Source organism: Lissotriton helveticus, chromosome 12 (genome assembly GCF_964261635.1).
Source record: "Lissotriton helveticus chromosome 12, aLisHel1.1, whole genome shotgun sequence".
NCBI lineage: Eukaryota > Metazoa > Chordata > Amphibia > Caudata > Salamandridae > Lissotriton > Lissotriton helveticus.
In genome coordinates this window covers 640,328,700-640,352,192 of record NC_136073.1, presented here as the reverse complement: position 1 = coordinate 640,352,192, position 23,493 = coordinate 640,328,700, and the positions used below count along the sequence as shown (strand labels likewise).

At 40.7% G+C, this 23,493-nt stretch overlaps 1 protein-coding gene across 3 annotated transcripts in view; it reads left to right on the top strand.

Moving 5' to 3' along the window:
- The window catches only part of KCTD19 (potassium channel tetramerization domain containing 19), a 2,598,446-nt gene that overhangs the window by 1,553,408 nt on the left and 1,021,545 nt on the right, over nt 1–23,493 (top strand). For all 3 annotated transcript variants that reach the window (XM_078669086.1, XM_078669084.1, XM_078669085.1), the window contains one exon: nt 13,686–13,769. In XM_078669086.1, coding sequence (XP_078525212.1) covers nt 13,686–13,769 — 84 coding nt within the window. The remainder of the gene's footprint in view (nt 1–13,685; nt 13,770–23,493) is intronic.

The following is a 23,493-nucleotide window of genomic DNA, read 5'->3' as shown; positions in this document are numbered from 1 at the left end:
TTGCAGATGCAGGTGAAAGGCATTTGGGGGTGCGTGTCAGGAAGCATTGTGATGACATCTCCTTATTCATTTGCCCATGGTGAGGTAACAATGGACAAAACCATGATGGTGATTGACTTCCAGGACCTGGAATAGTTTAATTTACTACTTGTTGAATACAATCGCTATTCTATTTTGCACCATTCTCTGTGTGGCTACACAACACTACATGGGCTCATGTTGGTAAAATAGTTTCTGTTCGAAATTCAAGTGTCTTGTCTCATCATTACATACCTCAGAAATAATGTTGTGGGATGTCTGAACTTCTCCTTTGCCTTTCTGCTGAGCTTGCCTTGTGCGCTTGTCGGAGTTGTGCCGGTGGCTGGGTGTCCCCCTCAGACTCACTGTCGGACATCTCAATGGGTATACCAAAATATGTAGAAGTCGTGGGCGCTTCCAGGGTATTGCGCCACAATGTCTGATATGATATGGTTTGCATTGCACACTACTAGCGCATTGATTGAATGATAGGATTTCCTGTTCCTAAAAATGTATTCATTAGCTGCTGGAAGACAAATGGGAACATGAGTACAATCTATGCAACCGATCACATGAGGGAACTGTGCAACCTGGTAGAAGTCCAGTTTTGTCTTGTTCAAATCATGTTGGGTTGTAGGGAAGGTGATGTGGGTGTGGATCCTTGTCATCATGGCCTCCAGGAAGGATTTGAAGAAACGTGAAAGGGAGCTTTGTGATACCCCTCCAGCTACAACTACAACCCCCTGGAAACTGCCTGAGGCAAGTAGGTGCAGGCAACATAGAACCTGTACATGAGCAGGGATGGCATGGGTCCTATGGGTCTGGCGCTGCATTAGGTGTTCCAATGGTGGGCAGTCATAATATCGAGTCTTTTATTTCGACTGGACAGAATATCGAGTAAAAAATATAGAATGGACATAATATCGACTAGACATAATATAGACAACAAAAATATCGACTAGAGAAAATTAATATCGAATAGAATGGACATAATATCGAATCAAAAATATAGAATGGACATAATATCGACTAGACATAATATAGCCAACAAAAATATCGAATTTAAGGTAAGTTAATAATAATTTTTATTTTTTGTGTGATATAAGTCTGTAGCGGGTTGTGGGTTTATAGGGGAATAGGGTGGGAAGTAATTTAATTCTAATTAATTAAATATATTAATTTATTTATTGATATTTATTTAGAATTAATTGTTAATTACTTTTTAATTGGTAATTAATTAAAATATAATTGGTAATTAATTATAATTGATTAATTGATAAATATTTTAATTTTAGTCATTTATTTTCTGTAGCGGGTTGTGGGTTTATAGGGGAATAGGGTGGGAAGTAATTTAATTATAATTAAATATGTTAATTTATTTATTGATATTTATTTAGAATTAATTGTTAATTAATTATTAATTGGTAATTAATTAAAATATAATTGGTAATTAATTATAATTGATTAATTGATAAATATTTTAATTTTAGTAATTTATTTTCTGTAGCGGGTTGTGGGTTTATAGGGGAATAGGGTGGGAAGTAATTTAATTATAATTAATTAAATATGTTAATTTATTTATTGATATTTATTTAGAATTAATTGTTAATTAATTATTAATTGGTAATTATTTAAAATAAAATTGGTAATTAATTATAATTGATTAATTGATAAATATTTTAATTTTAGTAATTTATTTTCTGTAGCGGGTTGTGGGTTTATAGGGGAATAGGGTGGGAAGTAATTTAATTATAATTAATTAAATGTTTTAAATTATTTATTGATATTTATTTATAATTAATTGTGAATTATTTATTAATTGGTAATTAATTAAAATATAATTGGTAATTAATTATAATTGATTAATTGATAAATATTTTAATTTTAGTAATTTATTTTCTGTAGTGGGTTGTGGGTTTATAGGGGAATAGGGTGGGAAGTAATTTAATTATAATTAATTTAATTTGTTAAATTATTTATTGATATTTATTTATAATTAATTGTTAATTATGTATTAATTGGTAATTAATTAAAATATAATTGGTAATTAATTATAATTGATTAATTGATAAATATGTTAATTTTATTAAATTATTTTCTGTAGCGGGTTGTGGGTTTATAGGGGAATAGGGTGGGAAGTAATTTAATTATAATTAATTAAATATGTTAATTTATTTATTCTTAATTATTTGGAATACATTGTTAATTAAATAATAATTGGTAATTAATAAAAATATGATTGGTAAATAATTTTAATTGATTAATTGATAAATATGTTAATTTCATTCATTTATTTTCTGTAGCGGGTTGTGGGTTTATAGGGGAATAGGGTGGGAAATAATTTAATTCTCATTAATTAAATATGTCATTTAAATTATTGGTATTTATTTTGAATTAATTGTTAATTAATTTTTAATAGGTAATTAATTAAAATATAATTGGTAATTAAAATGAATTTATTCATTTTGAAATTGTAAAATAATTTATTGTTAATAGGTAATTAATTAGTATGAGTAGGCAATTTTTATAATTAAATAATTTTATTTTGTATTTATAAATAAATATTTAATATTTTTTATACACAAGTACAATATTTTATTTATTTGTAATTGGTATTACTATTTATGTTATTTATATCTATTTGTGAAGTATTTACTTTCCCTATTATTGCACTCTCTGAAGTTGGAATAGTAATTTTAACCCCTACGCTATACAACACTTTCCCTACTGTTGCACCCACTGGAGTGGGTATGCAACGTTTACAACGCAACTTTTACTATGCACTCCCATTACAACGAAACTTTTACAACGCAAAAACTTTTACAACGTATACATTTACAAAGCACGTTTTACAACGCAGATACCTTTACAATGCATCCCATTACAACGTAAGTATTGCTAAGTATATAATTATTTTTAAAATGTTATATGTTTGGGTTTTTGGGTAAAGGGGTATTTTTAGGGTTCAGGGTCAGTTTTCAGTTTTTGGGTAAAGGGGTATTTTTAGGGTTCAGGGTCAGTTTTCAGTTTTTGGGTAAAGGGGTATTTTTAGAGTTCATGGTCAGTTTTCAGTTTTTGGGTAAAGGGGTATTTTTAGGGTTCAGGGTCAGTTTTCAGTTTCTGGGGTAAAGGGGTATTTTTAGGGTTCATGGTCAGTTTTCAGCTTTTGGGTAAAGGGGTATTTTTAGGGTTCAGGGTCAGTTTTCAGTTTTTGGGTTAAGGGGTATTTTTAGGGTTCAGGGTCAGTTTTCAGTTTCTGGGGTAAAGGGGTATTTTTAGGGTTCAGGGTCAGTTTTCAGTTTTTGGGTAAAGGGGTATTTGTAGGGTTCAGGGTCAGTTTTCAGTTTTTGGGTAAAGGGGTATTTTTAGGGTTCAGGGTCAGTTTTCAGTTTTTGGGGTAAAGGGGTATATTTAGGGTTCAGGGTCAGTTTTCAGTTTTTGGGTAAAGGGGTATTTTTAGGGTTCAGGGTCAGTTTTCAGTTTCTGGGGTAAAGGGGTATTTTTAGGGTTCAGGGTCAGTTTTCAGTTTTTGGGTAAAGGGGTATTTTTAGGGTTCAGGGTCAGTTTTCAGTTTTTGGGGCAAAGGGGTATTTTTAGGGTTCAGGGTCAGTTTTCAGTTTTTGGGTAAATGGGTATTTGTAGGGTTCAGGGTCAGTTTTCAGTTTTTGGGTAAAGGGGTATTTTTAGGGTTCAGGGTCAGTTTAGGGTTTTTGGGGTACAGGGGTACTTTGTAAAAATAAAGTAAAATTACATTTAAATTACATTAATTAAATACAATTAAATAAAATTAAATTATATTATAATATTTTAAATTAATTTATATAAAAAAAAAATATTATATACTTACCAATACTTACGTTGTAATGGTATGCGTTGTAAAGGTATATGCGTTGTAAAATCTTGCGTTGTAAATGTATGAGTTGTAAAAGTTTTTGTGTTGTAAAAGTTTTGATGTAATGGTAGGTGTTGTAAAAGTATGTGTTGTAACGTCATACATCCCTGGAGTGGGAATAGTAATTTTAACCCCTACGCTATCCAACGCTTTTCCTACTGTTGCACCCACTGGAGTGGGAATAGTAAATTTTACCTCTACGCTATCCAACACTTTTGCTAATGTTGAACTCACTATAGTTGTTACAATAAATTTTAACCATTTTCTATGCTACGCTAAAAATGTTATATATGTTTATTTAATAATATGTTTATATATATATATATATATATATATATATATATATATATATATATATATATATATATATATTATTTTTGGTGATATAATTTTTTTAATTATAGAAATTATTTATTAAAATTAAAATTTTAAAATAATTATTTCTAAGTTTATATTAAATATATTTATTACTATATTAGTTTTAACTTAATTTTAAGACATTTAAAAAAATCGATATTTTGACAGTCTATATTTTTGTAAGTCGATATTTTGGAGTCGATATTTTGGTACTTACCTGTTTGTAGATAGGGAGTCGATATTTTGTCACTCGATATTTGTGTATCTCGATATTTGTGACGTCGATATTATGTCAGTGATCCGTTCCAATTCTGCTATTAGGTATAGGATCATTGCACCATTCAGCCTGTACTTATTGTAGATTTCATCCTCTGTTTGTCCCAGCAATGTGATGCGCAGTCTGAAAATCCAATCCTGTATTCTCCCTCTGTGCTGTGCTGCTGCATGGATCCTTCTCGCCATCACGTAGAGCGCTGCTATTGTGAAAAGCTTCAGGGGCCTTTTGGGTCAGTTTAAATAGGTTTCTGAGTGGTTGCATTTTTTTTCCATAACTTTACCACCTGATTGTGATTCCCCTTTTTCTCCACTTGCAAAATTGGGAATTTCATGCGAATCGCTATTTGCGAGTTTACATGCATTGGTTTGTGACTTTTTATTAGCGAATCGCAATTCGCAATTGCTTTTAAGGAAATCGCAAATAAGGATTGGCATATTTGCTTCTCGCAATATGTGCGAGTCCTTATTTTTGTGATTTTGTTTGATTTTCGGTAATTAGGTCTCTGCATTGGGGAAGGGCTGAAATGCGCAAGCAAACAGCCTTTTTTTGCAAATCGCTATTTTTGCAAGCTTTTTTTGCTTGATGCATGTGCCTGGAAGTTCACATTAGCTCCATCAACAGACTACTTCGTCTGACGGTCCAATGAGTTGAGCCATCAGAGCAAGGACTTTATACCAGCCGCTCTATGTAGGGTGGATTGTGTAGTAAAAACCTGGCGCTAAGCGACAGGAAAAAACAATAGTACCCTAATGCCCTGGGAGAAAACTTCCAGGTTGTTGGGCCATTGGTTGTTTGTTTAAAAAAAAAAAAAAAAAAAACTTCTGCTTTGGGAGTTTGTTTGAGAAACAAAAACCATTTAAAATATTTGACAGCTGGTCGTCTTGGCTGATGGCACCGTTCGTCAAACTTTTCTTAAATATAATTTGTATTGTGTTTTTATCAGGAAACAAAAAAAAGTCCAATTGAAACGTGTCAATATACATGTGTCTGTACTTCCACCATAAATGGCTACCTCTCCCACCCCACCCATACAATTATTAACTATGTCATGCCATATATAACCCACTCCCTACAATTACTCACAGTTAACATCATTTCCTACAGCCACATTATGTATTTCCAATGGACTCATCAAATTACAAATTCGGAATCAAGCCATTTTATTGTTTGAGGGATTTATTAGTTTAGCAAGCATATCTGCCCATTGGAGCAACCATTTACCTCTTTTTGTACTCTTCACATGATGTTCATCTACTACAGCCCATTCAAGTAAATCTTTCTTCCGAGCCTCATGTATGGGAGATCTTACAGAGACCTAATGGAGGGCTGCAATGAGCTTAGTCAGCACTGTGCCCAGTGCGGTCTTATTTGTCCTCATCTTCAAGCACAATTTTGCCTGGAATATGCCCAGAAAGCATTATTTTATTGATTGCACTGGTCCCAGAATGCGATCATTCAAGAACAACCCCAAACCATATTCAAAAAGTCGCCCCTGCATGTTACATCTAGGGTATGCTGAGGTCCAACAAGGCCAGATCCTAGCAAATCTTCCATGGGTGAGATAAGTCATAGGGAGAAATTGAAATTGGATTAGTTTGAAACAGTCATATGGGAAAATTATCTTTACCGCTGTACGCAATTTTTCCAAGTCTACATCTAATATTGGTTCAGAACATTTGCATAGCCACCCATCACTGTTGTATTTCCCCCCTATCCAACCCCAGGGCTGAATACTAATTAGTAATAACGCGCCTGCAACCTGCTAGTGACAACATCATGACCATAAATTGTAGGGAACTCCTCAGGGAAAGAGGTCCAGAGACCTCTGGCCTCCTGCACAATATGTACATGCTGTAAAAACTTTCCCATGCCAACATCAAAGCGTCCCTCATCTAGTCATAGGCAAGGAATTGATTATTGAGCTATAAATCCCCCACTGCCTTCACCCCCACTCCTCCAGTCCTGGACTGACAATGTGGTGCGGATCTCTTTAAAGCACTTCAAGACTCATTGTGGAATGTAATTGGTCATAGGAGCATCTCTTCAAAACACTCAGGATCACCCTCTCCCTCATTGTCAACATTTGAGCAGCAATATATGGAAGAGAGCATCTCCCCTGTGATCCCAACGTAAAGGCCTCGGGTAGGGAACAAAGGAAATGGGTGGGACCTAGCTTGCAACCTCTTCTCTCAAAGTCAAAATAGCTTTATTCGACAGATTTGTCATAAAAGCACAACATACAAGATACACACAATTTAAGACAATAAATATTACAAATTTTAAAAGCAGTTTAAAAATATTATTAAACCTCACATAACTGCCTGATAAGGCTCTAGTTAAAATTGATAAAATAAATTCATAATCAACAATATTCATCAGATATTCTAAAACCCCAGTTCATTGCGAGTATTGCAATACGAAAAAACACCATTGTAGGATTAAAAGCCATAAACAGCCCTAACAGAGTGCCTTTACCCGGATAGTCCAGGACCAACCCAAGAATTTGGCTTCTGCAATTGCAATTGGTGGTGAAGAGTCCGTTGTTAATACTCTCAGCGCCTCTTCATGCCTTCTAAAACCAAACAGTTTACAAATTGGTATTACCCACATGGCACAAGGTTTCTTATACATTGGGCAAAAAAACAACAGATGGCTAATTGTTTCTTGCACCTCAGTACATTTTGGACACACCTTCTCAGCGGCCCCTGCCCATTTACATGTAAATGACATAACGGGTAATGTACCGACCCTCAATTGAAAATACAACTTTCTATCAAATGGTTTTTCAATAAGATCCCAATACTGTTCAAGTACAGTCCTAATCTTCAATTCGAGAAATCGGCCAGTCAAATGTCTTGCTGAGCTATTTGTGCATGCTGTAACCATGATCTTATCCCAATATATCTCCTTCAGGGACTTCTTAGAAGGAAAAGATGCATTAACGGGATCGGGCCACAGTTCGTACAAGCCTAGGTTTTCCAGCAGCGCCCTGATTTCCCTCAGCCATCTGATCTTATGAAATCGATCGGTAACCATTACATCTTTAAGGCCATTAGCGTAATGGGCAAGCTGAGCCGTACACCACAGTCTTCTCCAATATAGGAGAGGACGGAGTTTCACCAGATCTGGTACTGCTTTTCTTCCCAGATCGAGCAACAGTGGGTACATTGGTGTGCTTTTTGGGACACTAGTAATCTTCCGAAAAAAAGAGTTTTCAGCTACTGACAGTGATGATACATTTGCAAACCCCCAGAGCTCTGCTCCGTAGACCGCTGAACTTAGAACCTTCATGCCATAGATTTCCATCAATGGGCTATTTGGTTTGGACAATGAGGATCTAAACTTGGTTACAAGAATACCAGCCTGCTGCTTGTGCTTTATGGTGGCAATATCGATTTGTTTTGACCACCCCATATTTGCCTGTATCGTCACTCGTAAGTAGGTAAAAGCATCAACTTTTTCAAAGGGGACGTTGTTCATAAATACCTTACCCCGGAATGACCTATGTTCATTAAAGGACATAAACTTTGTTTTTTCCGTGTTAATAGTAAGGCCCCGCATGAGACAAAAATAAATAAACCTACTTAAGGCTTTCTGCAGTCCACTGGGAGTCTTGGACATAATTAAAGTATCATCCGCAAACATGAGGATAGGTATATGTTCATTTGCCAGCGTCAGGGCATCCAGGGGGACCGCGGAGAGGAAACCAGCCACCCCGTTAACGAAGAGTGAAAACAGAGTTGGTGCAAGCACACAACCCTGTCGCACTCCCCTATCCTCGGGAAATGACTCCGTCACCTCCCCCCGTCTCCCCCACCGCACCCGTGCATGGTTACCCTCATGCAGGCGGACGATCAGTGATAATAGGTCGGGAGACATCCCCATTTCCCCCAGGACACTTCACAGCCTATGACGAGGCACTAGATCAAAGGCTGCCTTTAGATCCACATAAACCGCGTACAGGGCCCCTTTCCCCAAGACAACTGTCTTCCAATAGATATTAACAAACCGGAAGACCTGGTCGATGGTACTAGTAAGGGGACGGACGCCTGCTTGCAGTGACGATAGGATCTTTTCATCCTCCATCCACACCTGAACTTTTTGTAGGACCAAACGACCAATAATCTTTTGGATAGAATCTATGAGACTAATTGGTCTGTAATTTGCTGCCATGGATTTATCCCCTTTTTTAAATACTGGGATTATCTCTGCCCCCTTCCAGGAGGCCGGAATTGGGGCACCAAGGGCAATTGCATTTGCATAACTCAAAAACACGTCCGCAGGGACACTATCTGTTCCTGGTGCTCTACCTGGTGTTATAGAGTTTAATGCCCTATCCACATCCGCTAATGTGAATATCCCGCTTGAGAAATAGTAGTGAGCATAGGGAACCATGTTCACCTCGTCCCCCAGTGATGCATATTGGGGTTCGAAGTGCTCAACCCAGGAATGGTGGGCAACATTGTTTTGCGGGGGGTCTGGGCACCCCCCCCCCCGGTCCCACTTATATGTGTCCCAAAATAGTTTAGGATTCCTGACACACACATGCCTCCTTTAGCTCCTGCCATCTCACCTGGTCCCAGACCTTTTTTGCTTCTTTAATTTCCTTTCTATATGAGTCACGTGCCACCCTTACTTTTACTGGATCCCGGGTGCCTAGTGCTTTCCCTAATGACCTCCGCGCTAGGCGACATTTCGTGTTAAACCACCCTTCGGCTTTCTTGAACTTGGCTCTGTCGGAATTACTGGGTTAACAGAAAAATGATTTTAGCCGATCGAAGAGGGCAATGTGTGTTACTGTAACATTAGACAATGAGGACTGGTTATCCTCACCAGTTCCCCACTCTTCCAATACCCTGTCCACCTCCTTATTCATGGCTATCAAGGCATCTGGGGAATTGGAAACCTTACTCCATTTCAGGAGGTGGATTGGCTACTCTAAATAGGCCTGTTACCGTGACTATTAACGGGTCATGGTCGCTTTCAGCTCGTATAGTGACGGCCATGTCCCTTACAAACTGCCACAATGGCAGACTTACAAGGACATAGTCAATGCGGCTCGACCTGACCCCGTTGTTAAAGGTATGAGCCCCCTGCTTATCTGACAATGTTCGCCCATTCATGGCTCTCAACTGCTGGCCTACGCACATCCACTTGAGTTGGACTGCCTCCTCCGTCCACTTCTTAATTGGCTCTATCTCAAGGGTAGGTATGCCCCATTTCATGTCTTCGTCTTCCGTGAGGGCCTGATCCTCCACCCCAAAAGGTTCGAACGTGGTGTTGAAGTCCCCCGCTACTATTACACTAGTACCCCTTGGCTAGCCATCCAACAACAGCTCCAAGTCTGCAATAACCTCAGAACTTCTTCCACCTTGAAGGCCTCTTGCATATACATTAAAAATATACAACTTAGTCCAAGCACCGGGTTAATTCTTATCTGGAGTATGTCAATGTTGTTAGTAGGGACCTGAGAGTTTTTTGCAGCACAATGTCTGCCGCACCCAGACCATCAGGTCCCCCATTGCTCTGCCCTTTGCTTGCTTAGTCGCTGAAACATGGAATGTTAGGTGTCCCAGTCTGAACACAGGTGCGGTCGCCCATGTCTCCTGTAAAAGGCATATATCATGGGATTCAATAAAGTCAGACCATTCAGGGAGTACTGCCTTCTTAGAGCCCAGTCCTGCAACATTCCAGGATAACAACGTCACATTTCTGGCCCTATGGGTCTCACAGTCAATTGGCACCAGATCCCCTTGCTGCCTGGGGGGCTGCCTGCCCAGTCTCGGAGTCAACTCCATGACTGGTGACAATCCCTTTACCCCCATACTACTCAGGGATCTCGGGCTCCTAACCACAGGAGCAGGGCAAGAATTGAACCCCCCTGGCGGGGTGCTAATAGAGCTAGATATGGCATCCCCTAAATCACCCAATACATATCCAGAAATAAGTGGATTGGCAACATTCACGTGACATGCTGGGCTCCTGTTACTAGAATCAGCTTTATGTCAATCGCACTCATCTAGGCCAGATAAAGCATTGTACCTATTCGATATGCGAATTCCAATGCCATACTCGGGGCCTTGCACAAACCCACCTCTTCCTCCCTGGCCATTCCAAGAACCTTGGGCATTAGCTGGGTAAAAGTAAGTTAGTGCAAATGATTTGATGCAAGAGTCACAACAGCTACAAATGTGATCCGCAACTCTACAGTCTCTGAAGTTTATAATAACACTATCCCCTTTTATATCCTTGGATCTCGACCCCACCCAATCCACCCTTCTTGCAAATAGGATTTCGGCCGACATCCCAGGGGGAAGGGACTGATTGGCGTTAAGCCAATATATACACTTATTTTTCAGATCTAGGTAATCCTCACATTGGCCTGGTCTTAATGGAGGTACCCCCGTCAAAATACACACATAGGGGGCGGAGGCTGGAGGGAGATGTATGCATGGGAGACAGCCTACTGATGAATCACTGTTCGCCCGTTTGTTGGAGCCTGGTTTGTAAAGCCCCGGGTTCGTACCCCCTTTCCCAAGACCTTTGTTTCCCATAGATTGTACACCTTCAGTTGCAATAGAACTGGGCCGGGTAGCAGGGTCACTTGTGATTATAGCAGTATTACCTTTTGATATTGTTGCCTATGTTAAATTAGATAAAGGATTAGCATTAACATTTAGGGGGGCCTCAAGAGCCCCAGGAGCTCTCACAGACTCATGAACACTCCTTATGCTAATCACAGATCCACCGGTATCTGTGTCCCTGCCCCCTGCTCCTTCCAGAATTGACAGTCTCTTTTCCAAGGTGTCCATTCTGTTATAAATGGGGATGCAAGACCTATAAAAAAGCTATTCAAGTTTGTCCCACATTTCTTGTGACCAGTCCTGTGGGGTGTCCATCCTTTGGGGCAACACTGGATCTGTTACATCATTTGTCGGAGACAAAGACTCTGCGATATATGGAGGTATAGTTTGAGTCCCAGATGGTTCTCCAAGGGCATTTATCTTCTTTACTTTAGCTTTTCTCCCCTTCTGGATTGAGCCCCCTCGTTTCCTTTTTGTTGCTACTACTGATTCTACTTGCTTTGAACCACGCGTTTGACGCGTTCTTGAGGGGCACTCCATAGGGTCCATCAGAATGCTACGATCTGTACCACTATATTCTGCTTCCTGCAGGTTCTCTTGGGATGAACATAAATTGCCAGGTCCTCCATGGGCCTAATGAATCAGTGCAGAATGAGTAACTTGATTCGCCCCCATGCCGTCACCTAGAGGGGCATTAAGGCCTTGGATAGTTATGGGGGAAACTACCCTAGCCAGTGCTCCTATTGAGGACCTTTTGTTGAGGGCAAAATCCGTCAACAGCCTTTTCTCAGCACGGTCAATTTCGTGCGCTACAATTGATGTAGCCCATACTATGAATTGGTCCAACGTTCCCATGATGGAGCCAGTAGGGGCAGTTTTCAATCCTTTGGTCCCCTTTACAGACATGCCTGCTTTTATTCTTTAATATATAATGGTGAGACCCTTGGCCAGCCCGTCAAATTTAAACTATTGATAAATAGATACTTTAGCCTTATGTCCCCAATGACTGATTGCCACTGACGTTATTCTGACATCAACCGAATATGTCCCCGTCCCGTCCTCCAAACGTTCTGAACGGGCTCAAACGGGCCCGCCCTTGGCCCGGGCTTAACCCGGGCTTGACCCGCGCGCGATCCCATGACGCGGGGGCTCTCGCCAAACTTTATGCGCCTCCGGGCGCTGGACAGGGCGTGTGCAGCTTCCTGGCGCACGGGGAGCTGGAAAATGGAGTCCCCCCCTCACTGCGGCCGTGCCGTGGTCTGGAAAGGCAGCGGCGGCAGGGGGAGACTAGCGGAAGGGTCACGGTCCGGGTTGCCAGCTGGAAGACACAGAGAGCGTTCAGCAGCCCCCACCAACACTCTGGTATTTCAAAAAGAGAGCCCCCTCTTCTCTCAGTTATCATGCAGATCAAACCAGCGAATTGCATATTCCAGCTGTGCAGCTGCATAATACAAGAAGAGTTTAGGAAAGCCCAACCTACATTGTGTCCAGGGGAGCTTCAAAACCTTAAGTTTAAATCAGCTGCCGTTCCCTGCTCAAACTAGCGAGACAAGCAGTCTAATTTTCAGAAAAGCCTACTAGGTAAAGAGCACATTGCATTCAGAAGTACTTATAAACACCTGGGAAGAAACACCATATTGGCTAGTGCTCCATAGCACTGGCAAAAAACATCGGAGACCTCGTGCCATCAATCTGAAGTGTCAAGTCTGCAGACATCTACCCCGCATTCACACCCTAGCTGTGGGGCAGGTCCAGGCACAGAAATCAGGGTCAAATCCCATGCGTTTCATCATTGCCCATTTGTAAACCTTCACTACTTAATAGGAACCGCCATGATGCACATTGTCTTCCTCATTTTTTTCTCCAAACCATCGCACAGTTGTATGAGTTTAAGTTTTTTTTAAATCACTTGCATACTATACTCTTTTTTATATTAAAAATAATCATGTTGATTTTAATTTCATGTTCTCCTGCTTTGACTTTTTGTGCCTGCTTAAAAATATCTGTGCTTACCACCCTAACTGGGTATTCTGTTGCAATGTAAGGTCATTGTTTCCTACTTTTTAAAGTTAGTGTATTTGAATATATAACAATTTTATTGAGATCTTTCTTGGGAATAGACCTCTCCCAAACTCCTGTTGCAACAGTAGGGCTCGCTCACTAATCACAATTTTAAAGCTGGTCTGAAATAATATGCTCGGACTGCTTCTGGTTCCCATTCTGGCCCTGTTGGCTATTGCCCCTGGGGGAGTGTACTGCTGAGAACTCACATTGTAAGTCCATGGAGAAGGAAGAAAGACCAAGTGGTAATGAGCATTATTAGTAAGTAATCTGATCATTAGCTGATAATCATTGGAGATAGTGATGCTGAGTATTGACAAGTAAACTGACAGGCGACATGCTATATTATTGTAACTACTTGATTGTCGTGAACCTAGCAACATGCACACTAAATGGCACAGTGTGCGTATAATTTGTAGTAACCACATAGAATATAGGCAATCTGAAAATAGCAAATACATCATTAATACCTAAATTGATTTGCTGTATGTTACAGAGAATGGTCCTTATTGTCTCAAGAACTTGAAGAGTACCAAATCCCATCTCTTTTGAATGCACTCTACAACTCTGAAGGCTACAGGTAAGAAACCTTGTCACAATATGTAAGTAAGTAAGTACGTTTATTTTTGTATGAGTTAATAAAAACCTTTACAATATTCACATAAACGACATGACACATCAAAAATCCATATTTACAAGTTTAAAAGCATAACTTAAAAATAGCTGATTCCTGGTCAATGTCATACAATAAAAAGCTAGGGTTTAACTTATGTGATCAGGCATACAATGATCCATTCTAGCTAATTAAGTGATCAATACTTCAGCGGTGTGACAGTTCATTCAGTGTATGCAATCAACGGGAGAGTAAGGGTTTAAGAGGCCACTCTTCAACCCCTGTTTAACAAATTACAAAAACAAAAGAGTGCCTATTACTGTGAATTCGCAAGTGACAGTGTCCCTACCTACTAAAAAACACAATATGGAAAGAAATATGCTTACAGATAAGGTCAACAGACTGAAGAAGAAGGGAAGAAAAAACTCATTTCTTCATCATGGGGTTCATGGTCTGACCATCTACACCAGGACACTGGGGTTCTAATAAAAACCACCATGTGGCCTCACTGTTTTTAATGTGAGCAGCTGGTCTTATTTATTTATTTATACCATTTATAAAGCGCATTGTTACCGAGCGGTGTCCTGGCGCTGAAATGATGTGATGTCTCCCCAAAGATGTCCGTTGAATTCTAAAGGCCAAAGAGCCAAGTTTTAAGGTTTTTTCTGAAGGCCATCAGGTTGGTACTTTGTTTCAAGGCCAAGGGCAGTTTATTCCAGACAGTGGAGGCTCCAGAGATGAAACTACGGCCTCCCCATCGTGCTTTCCTGATCCGACAGGTCTTAACTAGCCCTTTATTTGCCGATCGTAGCTGTCTACCTGGCGTGTACAGTTGAAAATGTTGTTGAAGAAAGGATGGTCTCAGTCCATTCACTGCCTTGTACACCATGCACAATGATTTAAACATTATCCGCTTGTGGACCGGGAGCCAGTGCAATTTCCTTAGTTCCTGTCCCACCGGTGCAAACTTAGGCAGGCTAATAGTTAATCGAACAGCTGCATTTTGCAGCATCTGTAGTTTATTAAGTTGCCCTTGCTGGGCTTGCAAATATAGACTGTTGCAGTAATCAAGGCGGGACAGCACAAGTGCTGTCACCACCGTTTTCCTGCTACTGTCTGATAAAAAAGGGAGAACTTTCCTAATTGTTTTCATAATCCAGTGAATGGAAGATGTTAAAGCATTGACCTGTGGTTTAAAAGATAGTTGGCTGTGAATAAGAAATCCCAGGTTCTTTACTTTCGTTGCCGGTATGGGTGGGGCTCCCATATCATGGAGCCACCATTTGGGGCTCCAGAAGCTAACATCGGTGCCGAAGAGAAGAACCTCAGTTTTAGATGAGTTTAATTTAAGACAGTTGCCAGCCATCCATGAGCTCACCGCAGACATACAGTCCTGGAACCTGGCCGCTATTCCTGCTTCTCTCCCCGGGAGCAGAGATACCACAATTTGTGTATCATCTGCGTGAGATGTTAGTTCAAATCCAAATGACCGAATCACCGGGGCGAGGGAGGGAACATAAATATTAAATAGTGTGGGGCTTAAGGAGAAGCCCTGAGGGACCCCCCCTGGGAGTTTGAAAGATCTAGATTAAAAATCTCCCAGGGCCACCACCTGAACCCTGTCGGCTAGGAAGGATTTCAGTATGCTCTGGGTTTCCCTTGAATTCCGCAGCCTTCTAAACGATCCACCAGAATACTGTGGTGGACCATGTCGAAGGCTGCGGAAAGATCGAGAAGTACCAGAGCTGCCCGTCCTCCTGCATCCAGCGCCTTCCTGATCTCTTCCGTGGACTTGATCAGGCCAGTCTCGGTGCTATGGCCTTCCCTAAACCCATGTAGGGCTATGTCCAAGCACTGAGAAGATCTGAGAAAGTCACATAGCTGTACATTCACGACTTTCTCAATAAGTTTGGCCGGAAGTGGTAGCCTGGCTATGGGCCAATAGCTATTGGGGTCTGAGATGTCGAGTGTTGTTTTTTTGAGCAGTGGGGCAATCGACACTCATTTCCAGCATGTTGGATATTCTCCGATGTCAAACATCTGATTAAATAGCTCCGTCAAAATGCATGATATGGGGATAGCTGCCAACTGTGCCACTGAAGCTGGGAAGGGATCTTGAGGCAAGCCTGATTTAGTTGCCTGAAGCAAATTTTTTGTCTCATCCGAATTCACAGGACGGAACCCAGAGAGTTTCGCCACGTGTGAATTATCCAAAGTGGTCCTGTGTGTCCCTTCAAGAAGAGACAACCCCACTTGATGTTCCAATGCTGAGAAAATCAGTTCCACTTTTTTTTAAAAAGAACTCGGCGAGAGTATCGCAGACTTCCCGACTTGGGGAAATAATAACTGACCACCAATAAAGTATTTTTGGGTCCAGCTGTGATCTTTTAACATTCACTCACATCACTAAACACTCACTTTATTGAAATACATCTTAAAAAATAACCTGCTCCGCAGCAATTGCAGGCGTCGCTGTACAACCCCATGATGAAGCATGTCACCACTAGGGTGAGTGAGGGTTCTTTTAAGAAATTAGTTTTTTCTTCCCTTCTTCTTCAGTCTGTTGACCTTATCTGTAAGCATATTTCTTTCCATATTGTGTTTTTTAGTAGGTAGGGACACTGTCAGTTCATTCAGTGTGCATTACAAAATACTTGGGAGCATATTATCAAGGGATTTATATCCGCTTTTTTGGCTTTAAAAGCCAAGAAAGCGGAGATAAAATTATCTCCCTATTACCTAGCTGTCGCTAACACCAGTTAGCGACAGCTAGTAGGAGATAGCGACCATCTTGGGCACCGCTTTGCATGTCAGAGAAATTTATCACTAATGACATGCAAAGTGGGCGTGCCAAGATGTTAGCGACTGGAAACAGTCGCTAACATCGCTATCTCCTATTACCAACTTTTGGAGATATTCGCGCTAAGCGCAAATATCTCCAAAAGCTAACACCTGCCATGAGCAGTTCTTAGCCATGTTATCCAATGGGAGGTGGATAACATGGCTAAGAGCATTTGCTCGGTAATGCATGAATATCGCTGACTTTTCAGCGATATTCATGCATTTCGGCCGATTTTTATCGCTTAGGAGATAAACCTTGATAATATCAAGGCTCCTAAGCAATAAAAATCGTCGCTACACGGCAATAAAATTATAGCCGCTAAGCCAACATAGCGATAATTATCGCTAGTTGTTGGTAATATGCCCCCCGGTTTCTAGACTATTAGACTAAAGTCCTGAGTATGTTATTAGCTTAAGTTGACAAACGGAGTTCAGATTGCTTATTGCACACTCATAAAAATGCCTAGTACATTGTGCATGCAGGTAAATGCCTTTAAGTATCTTGATGTTGCCACATAAAAGGCAAAATACTGCAAAATCCATAATTGCAGGATCGAAGAGCATAATTTAAAACAACGGATTCCTGGTTAATGTCAGATAACAAAAAAAAGCTGAAGCTTCGAAATTATGATAAACAAAAAATATTCCACTCGAACTAAATAAGTCTCACATTTCAGTGGAATGACAGTTGCAAACGTGTTTCTTGGTTTCCAAGACTTGAATCCTGAATGCTTTCTTGGTTTAAGTTAACAGGCAGAGTTGTTGACCTTGGACAGGTTTTGACAAGTCAAAATATTACGATCTCATAAAGTCCCTGGTGCATTGTGCAAGGCAATAGATAACATTAGGGGCCATATGTATCAACACATTTCCCCATAGACACAGAATGGGCAAAACCCTTTGATACATCTGGCCCTATGTCTCTTAAATTTTAAAACAGCCATACCAATGAATTTAAATATGTAATGTTGTGTGTGTGGAGTATCGTTATTAACCTTAAATGGGTTTTTGGCAAGTTTGTGTATTGCAGTCTCATAAAGTGCCTGGTGCCATGTGCTTATACTTTGGGTCTCTTGATTTGGTAAATAGCTGTAAATGTACATGTATTTATATAGCGCAAATCACCGACACGGTATCTAAGCGCTTGCTTAGGGAACCCGTCCTGGTATTCCCCAGCAGGGTATCCACAAGGTGAAAGCCAGGCATCCCGCCACGAGGGGCCGTAGTGGAGATTAAGCAAGCTATTGCCCAGAGTCGCATAGTGTGACCCAACAACAATATCGTCAGCAATAGGGTAAAAAACAAACAGGGAGCTATACAAAGTCTGCCCCTAGAGGAGGAGGCGGTCGTCAAGGAAAAACAATGGTAAAAGACAATGACAACCTCCTGGATCTGGCTACATGTTGCTATTCCTCTACAAAAGTTCCCATGGGTGGAATAGTTGCTTCCCATCTGCATTATGGACAGAAAATAACGACCGACAGATAGGCCTTCAATAAAATATAATTCGCACACACTCTTCAATTCCCTCCTTCGACACCACCGACAAGTCAAAAGATTAAACAACTATCTCAGAGGCATTTGGAGATTCGGACAATGCTCCAAAAGGGAGCAATAGAATCGGTGCCGATCTTCCAAAAACAAAAAGTATTTTACTTCCGTTTCTTCCTAGTCCGGAAGAATGCTCTTCAATGGCGTCCTTTTCTAGACCTGAGAGTTCTGAATACTTACCGTAAGAAGCAATTTTTCCGAATGGTGACCCTCCTAGACATTCTGCTACTCTTAAACCCAGGGGATCATATGACCACTCTAGACTTACAGGATGCATATTTTCACATCCCCATTCATCCTTCTCTTAGACTGTATCTTCGATTTGCAGTAGCCGGTGACCATTACCACTTCAAAGTGCTACCATTTGGTCACAAATCAGCACCGAGAATCTTTACAAAGTGTCTGGCGCCAGTAGCAGTTTTTCTCAGAAAGCACAAACACAAAGTATTTCCTTACCTGGACGACTGGTTGATAAAAGCACCATCAGAAACTTCAGCCCAGGTGTCCACTACGGCATGCAAACAGTTGTTCGCCAAACTGGGACTGACTTTAAATATAGAGAAATTGTCCCTTCACCGTCAAAGAAGATCACGTTTCTGGGGGCGATTCTGGACACCTCTGTAATCAAGGCCTTCCCTCCACAGAGAGACAACAGGGTCTCATGTCTCTAGCCAAGAATTTCACATAAAAAATAAAAAATAAAGTGTATTTCAGTACACTTGTAAAAATCGCTACTAGGGGCAGTGTCCTCTTGCATACCTCTTATTCCTTTATGCCGACTAAGGATGCATCCATTACAGGAGGAACTAGATTGCCAATGGCACCAGGTAGAGGGATCCTTCGACGACAAGGTGAAGGTCACCCATGCTATGGTGCAAGCAGTGGCATGGTGCACCGGAAAAAAAACACAAAAAAAACCTTGGTGAGTCTTTCCACTGATGCATCTCTGGAAGGATGGGGAGCATTCCTTCAGGACCTGCAGGTCAGCGGTTGGTGGAAATTGCAAGAACAACAGCTTCACATCATCTGGCTTGAGCTCGAAGCGGTAGGCTTGGCAGTACTGACTTTCCTACCAAGAATTCAGGGAACGTCTGTTCTGGTGAGAACAGAAAACACAACCGCGATGCACTATCTCAACAAGCAGGGAGATACAAGATCACTCTCCCTGTCGTGGGAAGCACAAAAGATATGGAAGTGGGCTGTCCAACATGGAGTATCTCAAAAGGCGGAACACCTTCCAGGAGATCAGAACGTCAAAGCGGGCACTCTCAGCAGACTAAAATCGACCTGCCACGAGTGGGAGATCAATCAGGAAATACTGCAAAGCATCTTCTTCAGGTGGGGAGTTCCAGCAGTGGATCTGTTTGCGACAGCTCAGTACACAAAATGCCGGTTCTTCGCAAGTTGGCATCACCAGTGGGAATCTGGGGGAATGCGTTTTTTATAACATGGTCAGGCGTCTTTGCCTATGCCTTTTCTTCGATCCCCCTCCTGCCACATGCTCTCACAAAGATACAAATAGCTCCATGGTGACCCAGACAACACTGGTTCACGGAGTTGCTCCTGCCATCGGAGGATTGCCCAATTCGTCTACAACCAATATCATCACTTTTGACAATGTCCCAGGGACAAGTGCTTCATTCGGACCCAAAATCGCTGCGCTTAGCGGCCTGGCTCCTGAATATTGCGAATTCAGCATCCTAGATATTTCGGCAGAATGCAGAGATATTCTAGCACATGCCAGAGCGGAAACTACAAACAGAGCAGATAGGATGAAATGGAAGAGATTCAGTCTGTGGTGCCAAGAACATAATATTCATCCTTTAAACTCAGAGGCACATCAAATTATTCCATATATTCTGATGTTGGTAAAATCTGGTTTGGCCCATGCTTCTATTAAAGTAAACCTGGCGGCAATGTCTCGATATAAACGACTTCTTTGAGTCCATCACTGTGGTCTGAAAGAATTATGAAGCAATTCATGAAGGGGTTGTTTCGGACCAAAAATTCTTATTCTGGAAGCTAGCTCTTCTTAGAGCTCTCACTTCAGCCAGAAGAATTGGAGAAAAACAGGCTCTCACGATACAAGAACTGTTTTTGCAGTTCAAGAAGGACAGGGTTGTCCTCAGGACTAATCCCTAATTCATTCCAAAAGTGCCAACAGATTTTCATCTAAATGAACCACTGATTCTTAAGCGTTTTTTTTCCATCAACCGTCAACAGCAGTGGAAAAAGCTTTTCACTCATTAGATGTTCAACACTGCCTGAAATACTACGGGCAAAGAACAAGGCCTTCCGCAAGTCTTCCCAACTATTTGTTGCTTATAGTGCCCGCAGGGAGGGGTTTTTTTCCCTTGTAAAAAAGGAGAATTTCTCTATGGATTTCAAAGACAATACAATATTGTCATCAGGCGGCGGGGAAGCCGTTGAATGCACCTGTTCGTGCACATTCTACAAGAGCAGTGTCCACCCCCACTGCTTTATTTGCAGGAGTACCTATCCAGGCTGTCTGCAGGACTGCTACTTGGAAGAGTACTCATACCTTCACCAGACATTACTGCCTTGATGCACCTGCAAATAGGATGTGGCAGTGGGAGAAGCAGTACTGAGGAACCTTTTCCAGTAATGGTGAGCCCTCTTTGTCATCCCTCCTTCCTTTGTAGTAAGATAAGCAAATTTTTATTGTTGTATGCTGTATTATACGTAATTTATGAACATCTGTCTATGGGTATTTATAGACAGTTACTGCGATGGTGGACTGACATATGTTGACTATTTTAGAGTGGTAGGTAACAAAGCAAAATGTGCTATAATTTACTGCTCGCTATTCGGATTCAGGTATGTGAATCTATGAAAGCTCCAATACTGGAGTAAGAAAACAAGTTACTTACCTGTAACTGTAGTTCTCCAGTATTGGAAGCTTTCATACATTCGCATACACCCACCCTCCTCCCCTGAGAGGCTCACCTCGGATTAGGCACAAGAGGTGTTTATGGCAGAAGTGCACGAAAATCTGAGGGGCAAAAGGTTCTCTCAGGAGTGTTCTAGAGGGTGAGGAGCTCTGATTGGTTCAGGGAAAAGTTTGGTCCTTGTTTGCATAACAAAGGCTATGGGTTGCAAAAGGGAAATGGGCCTAGGCCTCTTTTCAGTTTGCTATACTGCTAAGCATTGCTTTTTTATGTACCGGAGACTCCCGTCTCGACGACGGGGAATGATTCAGGTATGTGAACCTATGAAAGCTTCCAATACTGGAGAACTACAGTTACAGGTAAGTAACTTGTTTTCTTCTACATCATACGAACAGACAATGATTTCAACCCGATGCAGAAAAAACAAGTTTGCAAAGCGCCTGAAGCAACTGTGTTTCATGATTACAAGTAGGTGATAGTAATTATTTGAATAGTATACACCAGAAACTGATTCACCTGTAGATTTACAGGTGATTTATCCACGGTTTGACTCGTAAAATAAATTCTGAATTATTTAGCAATTTAGTTAAGCTTTCCAGTCCCTCTGTGACAGTAAAAGACACAGAAGAAGCAAGTTGCAGTGCATTTTGTCATGGTGCCAAAGCTAATGTCTTCAACCACAGAGCTGTAAAGTTTCTGTAATGTAAGGCTTAGTGCTTGCTATCTCTGGGAGAAAAATACCGCTCCCCCTTCTTCTCACCTTTTAAAACGGAAATGGGCTAAATACCATAACTTTCTATTAAAAAAAATCATTGCTGAAGCCAATAGATTCGGCCATGGCAAGTTGGTTCAGTTGTTATATATATTTTTGCAAGCTAATGGCAGAAAAATAAAACAGGCTACTACCTAAACATGGCGATTATATGCTTCCAGTATAAATGTGAATCTAAAAAAAAAAATAACAATCAAATATAATTTCAATAGAGGAGATTGGGTACTTGGAGGAGATGTTGAAACCTTTTTATGTTCACAAAAAAATATGATTCTTATCGATGCAAAGAAAGCATACTATTTGGTTTGAATAATTGTAATCTGGAAAATAGCATGAACACACAAGGATTACCAAAGCTTAAACATTTTTAAATCATGGAAAGAAGAACCATTGGCATACTAAAGTGTTCACTCACCAGACCTGCCACTGAAATGTACTTCTTTTTAGACAGATGTGCACATGTGATGAGGCAAAATTCCCTCACTCACAGTACATGAGAACTAATGACTGAAGTTGACTGACACATTTGCAGTTGCTGTTTGCTGTGGTGAGCACAAGTAACATCTGAATTATAGTTGGTCTTGCCGAGTGATGAAGAGGGCTGACCTTGTTATTTCATGACACTGAAGCTGTGGTGGCCCCACACGATCCATGGGTGGAAGCGTTGCCAACTCACAGCGGCTGGAGTTATCGCTCTTACTTTGGCTGCTAATTTGAGGGAATATCTTCTTAAAAGGTAAATAATAACCCTAAAGTGTATTAGGGCCTTTCACAGAAACTTGGGCTACATCACTTCCTCTTACACAAATGTGACATGGAGCAGCCATGAATGAGAAGAAGCTCGGCTGGCAAAAGTCTGGGCATTTTGGCTATTCTACAAAGGCTCTAAATAGGTGTCCTCCGGATATTCATTCATTGTTTCAACTGAAAACCCGGCATGCCGTGGCTCTGACATTTTTTGAGTACTAAAATTTGCTTCTTGGTCTTGGTGAGTATTGAAAAAGGCAACCGTTTATCCCAGAAAAAAAACGTTTTTCCAGGGATAAGCTTTGAGACACTAGGATGATTTGAAATGCTGATGAGCTCTCTTTGCCAGGCATAACAAATGTGTTTATTGTATTTGATGTGAAAACGCACCTGCATTTTTAATTGGATCGGAAAAGAAAAGTTGGGAGCATTTGAATTATTAATGAGCCTTTTAAAATGTTGAGGCAGTAAAGTAGATTTCTTTCTTGTCGGCTTTAATGGTCCATCACTGAAATTAATATAGAAAACAAGAAGGACGGGAATAATAACATGCGGGATGCAGCTATGTAAACCACAGAATGATAAACAACAGTGACGTATGATGGTTCTCTATTACATCGATGCGCTAGAATAAACGGATGGGCAGCAGATACAATGGATTTACATTGTATTTGCATACTACTTTTTTCCGTATGAAGTTGAAGACTATTAAAGGAATGAACAGAGCAAAGGTGGGAAGCAGCCTTGGCAGCCACCAATCACATTGTTTATTTAAATGTTATGTAAAGCACAAAATTATGGCAGGAGACATTTCTATGCACTAGAATAAATGGGTGGGCAACAGATACTACAATGCATTGCATTTAGCTTA